Source organism: Rhinichthys klamathensis, unplaced genomic scaffold (assembly GCF_029890125.1).
Source record: "Rhinichthys klamathensis goyatoka isolate OS25496 unplaced genomic scaffold, OSU_Roscu_1.1 h1tg000369l_1, whole genome shotgun sequence".
Classification (NCBI taxonomy): domain Eukaryota; kingdom Metazoa; phylum Chordata; class Actinopteri; order Cypriniformes; family Leuciscidae; genus Rhinichthys; species Rhinichthys klamathensis.
The window spans coordinates 2,469,614-2,475,583 of NW_026606877.1; the positions used below are offsets into that span (position 1 = coordinate 2,469,614).

General features: G+C 40.8%; 1 protein-coding gene across 1 annotated transcript; it reads left to right on the forward strand.

The window, feature by feature from the left end:
• The first annotated feature begins 3,760 nt into the window (after window positions 1-3,760).
• On the forward strand, window positions 3,761-5,750 carry LOC130069495 (zinc finger MYM-type protein 1-like). The gene is made up of 3 exons (XM_056233392.1): window positions 3,761-4,435; window positions 4,522-4,612; window positions 5,069-5,750. Exons 1-3 carry the CDS (start codon window positions 3,831-3,833, stop codon window positions 5,594-5,596), a joined length of 1,224 nt encoding a protein of 407 aa, XP_056089367.1. The 5' UTR covers window positions 3,761-3,830; the 3' UTR covers window positions 5,597-5,750.
• Window positions 5,751-5,970: the final 220 nt, after the last annotated feature.

A 5,970-nucleotide genomic window follows, 5' to 3' on the forward strand; every position in this document is an offset into this window, starting at 1 on the left:
CCCTTGAAGGACAAGACAAGCGAGGCTCCGTTTCTGAACTTAAAATCGGAACCCAAGAACCACTGTAGGCTACACTAGCCGAACTCACTCGCTTCTCTCTACCCGACCTTTTCCGAACTCACAGCATTAACCCTATAACTGCCGGTGCAAAATAAAAACCGCAATTTCACAACAATTATAGAGAGTCTGTGCGCTGCTACACTATTAGGCCTAAACGTTATTAATTCAGGCAGGACACCACTGAAAGCCTAGGTGTGAAATGCACGGCCCGCCACTGGGGTTCGGGTTAGTAGGCTAGAATAAGTTGACTTGTAGGCTAGTCAGAATGTCTGTTGGGGGAACATCACAATAAAGTGTTAGCAGATATTAAGCAGACAGTCTAATACTCTAATGAGAGTTAGTTGACATGTTGGAAAGTTACATAGGCCTATAGTAGAATGTCTAAACTATTATTGCGAATATTATTTTACAATTGTTTATTAAGTTTCCCTTAAAGTCACAATGAAATCAAAATTGACAATTTTGTTAATGGAATGTATCAGTATAAATGATATAGGCTATTCCTGCATGTCATTTTTTTTTTTATTCATATGCCCTCATAACTGCATCCCTCTTGCAGCTACGTCTCTTCTCTTCTGATTACATGGGTAATTCTATAATTACAGGTAGCCTACATTGGTGTCCAGTCATTTTTTCCCTGCAATTTTCAATTGGTTATATTTTTTAATTATTTTAAAAATATGTTACTCATTGTCATGGATCATAAGATTTACAGACCATAACAATATAATATTTTCTGTAAAAAGCATCTTAGGCCTAGCTGAAAATCATGATTTCTTGACATTTCTTGGTAGTGTATTTTTTTTCCATCATGTATCATTGTGTAAATCAAAATATTTTATTTTACTTTTGGTAATATTTCATTTATTTTATTTTATTTATAAAAGCCCTAACTAGTCATTTTCCTAATTCTACAACATAGTTTTTTTTAAATAACTTTTATTTTATAAAAATGTGTGCATTAATTCTATTACTGTACCATACTGTGCGTTTACTGTGTGTTTAGTTCAGTTTTGCGTTCCTGTTTCCCCCTGTCTTTTGTGATTTTGGTTCAGTCCTGTTAGTTTTCCCGCTCTGTCTAATTAGTTATTCCCGTCACCTGTGTTCAGTTCATTATCCATCAGTCCCCGTTCATTTAAGCCCTGTGTTTTCCCTCAGTGTTGGTTGATCGTCGTTGATGTGGTTGTGTGTTCCTGAGTTCTCCTGTAACCTGAGTTTGTGAATAAACCAGCTGCATTGAAATTCTGTTCCCTCTTCAGTATCCTGCACCAACCCTGACACATACATTGAATTTAAATTGGTACAATTATCTCCCACAACTAAGATACAGGAAATTACATCATTACCTCACTGATCTGAAGAACAATAAAAAGGTCTAAAACAATAAAAAGGTATGTGTGCTCTCTAATAAATAGAAAATATTTTAAACTAAAAAGTTCTTACATCAAGAGTTATTTTGTAAAACATGAAAACAGTTACCACAATATCAAAAGGACAACATAATGTATCACTGATCACAACATGGGTTGTTTAAAAGTCTTTTAATCGTGATTTCATTAGTGCCATGCGCTCTTAGCATTTATGCTTGCAAGTGGAGGTATTGGCTAAAAGTTTAACATTGTCAATTCTGTTACCTTGGTTACTATGTTGTCATTGCCTAATTTGTAACAAAGCTGACAAACAATACTATTCAATAAGATACTAAGAATTTCTGATAGTGAACAGTTTTTTTTTTCTTAACTTTTTTGAAATGCAAAATGTATCTCCAATTATAGAATCACTCACATGTTTTTCAGTGTGAGAGAGGGACAACCTGTCACTTTTCACATGAGATCACAGCAAATCATACCACAACGGTCCAACGATCCATGTTACAAACTTTTGAATAGCCTTTTTTTTTTACTTGGATATAGCGAAGAAAAGACCATTGCAACTTCTAAACAAAACACAAAATCAGATGTTAGATAGAAAGCCATTCCACCGAAAGGGTGACATTCTGCACATTAAGCTAACTACAAATTCAAAATGTATAATTAAAAACTACATAGAACACTAAAAAATACTGTAGCATTTTCTGCATGTCCCCACTTCTCTATCTCTAAATTTTCCATGAAATATTATGATTCAAATCCTTCAGAAATCTTAATGAAGTTCCTAAACGTAAGTTAGGGAGGAGCGAGCCCATCCAATCTTCCAATCAACAAACAGAGTATATAAGCAGCCGCTTACCTCTACTAGTATCAGCTGTTCCAGTATGCATTACTGCCGCAAGGAATAATGTCCGACATCCCGGAAATCCAGCTCTTTCCTTCAGACGACGAACTGACAAGCCTTCCTGGGACACAGCCAGTCACACCCCGCGTGAGATCGAATCTTACGGATCATCTTCAGCGTTCTGAATTCAGGGACGGCTGGTCTATTATGGGCGCTGGGGCGCCGCCCCTCCTACCAAGTTTAACAAAAAATAAAATTAAAAAAAAGTTTAAGTTTGACAAAAAACATGACTTTCTTCTGTACAGGTGTACGTGTTTTATACACCAAGGACGGGGGGGGGGGGGTATTTTTGTCTGTCAGCTTCATCGTGTGCCGCATAACATCATAAATGTGTAGTTTTATGCTCGGGGCGCCGAGAAAGGGCGCCCTCGCTATCTAACCAATGGAGCTCTGATACGCTATTAAAACGTCACTAAATATGATCAATTCAACCAATCAGTGACGCGCAGTAATAATTCTCCGATGGGCGCTTTGCCTCTGCGCCCATCGGAGAATAACATGGAGTTTTACTCTACTTGGTGTGGTCACGTGGCAGTGAGATTCGGCGGGCGGAGCCAGCCAGTCAGTCTTTCTTGACAAGTTGACAATGGCGGCGCCGGCGGCACGAGAGAAAGAGACCGTGCAATCTCTTCTTCAAACTCCGTTTGAAAGACGACCACTGGCTGAAAAAATAAAAAATAAAAGAAATGGGACCGGACCAGCCACAAATTAACATCAGACAGCAGGTGAAAGACAAGGAAGCGTCTTATACTAGAGGCTTTTCGCGGACATGGTACACTAGGAAGCCGTGGCTAACCGGCTGCGGAGTAGCTAACTCGCTGTTTTGCTTCCCTTGTTTGCTTTTTAAAACTGCAGCGACCGATCGAGCCTGGTGTGAAAACGGTGTTCAGGATATGAAACATTTTTCGGAAAAAATAAAAAAACACGAACACACAAAGATTCATATTGACAGCTGCCTGAAATTTGCGTTGCTGGGGAAGGCTAACATTGCTACTCAGTTGGATGATGGCCATCGTCTTTGTATAAGAAGGCACAATGAGGAAGTGGACAAGAATCGATATATTCTTTCTAAACTGATTGACTGTGTAAAATTTTGTGGTGCCTTTGAATTGGCTTTGCGTGGCCACGACGAGACTGAAGCCTCTGAGAACCCAGGCATTTTTAGGGGCCTTGTTAACTTCGCCTCGTCATTGGACGCTGCTCTGAAGGAGCACCTGGAGGGAGCTACTGTGTTCAGAGGTACGTCCAAAACGATTCAGAATGAGCTGCTGGACTGTATGCTGACTGTTGTTAAGGAGTACATTCACGAGGAGGTGACTGCGGCGGATTATATTGCCATTCAAGCCGATGAAACATCTGACGTGTCTGTCCAGTGCCAACTTGCCCTTGTACTTCGCTACATCGATCGCTACAATGTCATTCAAGAGCGCTTTTTTGAGTTCATACCGATTGAAAACGCGAATGCTGAAAACATCGCTCAAGCACTTTTGGAAAGGATGAGTGCATTGATCCCACCCAAAGACAAGACAAAATTAATAGCTCAAGCTTATGACGGAGCGAGCGTTATGCGGGGTGCCACTGGAGGAGTTCAGCGTAAAGTGATGGATGTGTATGAAAACGCACACTACGTACATTGTTACGCACATCAGCTCAATCTGGTAATGCAGCAAGCCACCTCAAAGATACCCAAGGTCTCCACATTTTTTTCGGAGCTAGGTGGATTTTGTGCATTTTTTTCAAGGTCGCCCAAACGGACCAGCGTGCTTGATGATGTTGTTGGCAGCAGACTTCCGAGAGCGTGTGCAACAAGGTGGAACTTTCACAGTCGCTCAGTGAACACTGTATATGAGCACAGGGATGATCTTCTGAAGTGTTTTAAGACCATTCAGGACTCTGGGAACTTTGATGCTGTGACTGTGAGAGAAGCAGGAGGGTTTGTGAGGATGCTGGAGGATGGTACATTTTGCTTTTTTCTCCAACTATTTCACAAAATCATGCCACACGTCGACATGCTCTTTCAGCAGCTTCAGAAACGAAACATTGACCCCATCTTCATCAAAGCTGCCATCTGTAATTTTGCCGACAGCATTAGAAACATCAGGTAAATGTGAAAAATGTGAAAAATCATAGAAATAACATGAATGCAGAATAATGTAGTATTAAGCAATTGTTTTATGTTTAAACAAGGTCTTCCATATTCACTGTGCAAGAGGAGATTCCAGCTGCCAAGCGACAGAGGACACTGGGGCCCGCAGAACAACATCGGATTGCTATTGAGGTACAGCTTATTTCACTTTCATAGGCCTCCTCTTGTGCTCTAGTCTACAGTAGTGCTTCACAAACTGCTGCACGGTTACTGGTGCCACTCAAAGGTCCTCTGTTGTTCTATAGTTTTAATTTTGTGTTATGTTTGGGAGCAGTTACTAATGTTTTGCCAAATCAAATTCACTTTATCCGTTAGGGACTTCATTTGCTGAGAAAGTGCCACTACAGATAAAAACATAGCACATGTACTGTACATTACAATAATTTTATTTTGGATTTCCTCTTAATCTCAATTCACCAATGATTTAGTTCTATTGTAGATCCTTGATTAGTTTTGGTTTAGACAACAGTATTTCATACTTGATTTTTGCATATCCACATTTACAACTATATTCAAAGTATTGTGACATAATATAATAAAGTTATATGTAAAGCAATTAATATGTTATTTATTTTCTATGTTTTACAGGTGTGTGATACCATCTGGGCTCAGACAAAGGAGCGCTTTGCGTTCACTGGGCACCTTGTGAGTTCAACACTGCTGCAGGGAGAGCTGTTCTCACAGCATGCTAAAACCTTTCCAAGTGCTGCATTGAATGCCACTGTGGAGGCCTATCCGATGCTGAACAAGGCTAGACTGAAGACAGAACTATCCTTGGTCTATGAAAACCCGGAGTTTGAAAAGTGTAGTGGTGCAGTGCCTCTGTATCAGTTTTTTATGGAGAACAACCTTCAGTGCACATTTTCAGAAACTGTTAATCTTCTGAAAATCCTTATCACTACTCCAATGACATCAGCAGAATCTGAAAGATGCTTCTCCACTCTAAAAAGAATCAAAACGTTCCTAAGGAGCACAATGTCTCAAGAAAGACTGAATGCCCTTGCCATGCTTTCTATGGAGAAAAAGATTGTGAAAGACATGCCCAACTTCAACAACAAAGTTATTGATAGGTTTGCAACCCAGAAAGAAAGGAGAGCCAAATTTCTTTACAAGTGACAGTGCATAATCATCTCGGCTGCTTCTCACCATCAGGAACTCAGCATCTCGTCTGCTCCTACAGGGACATAACAGCATCTCCACTACTCCTTCAAGCACTCAGCATCTCCACTACTCCTTCAAGCACTCAGCATCTCCTCTGCTCCTCAAAGCACTCAGCATCTTCTCTGCTCCTCCAAGCACTCAGCATCTCCTCTGCTCCTCCAAGCACTCAGCATCTCCTCTGCTCCTCCAAGCACTCAGCATCTCCTCTGCTCCTCCAAGCACTCAGCATCTCCTCTGCTCCTCCAAGCACTCAGCATCTCCTCTGCTCCTCCAAGCACTCAGCATCTCCTCTGCTCCTCCAAGCACTCAGCATATCGTCTGCTTCTCCA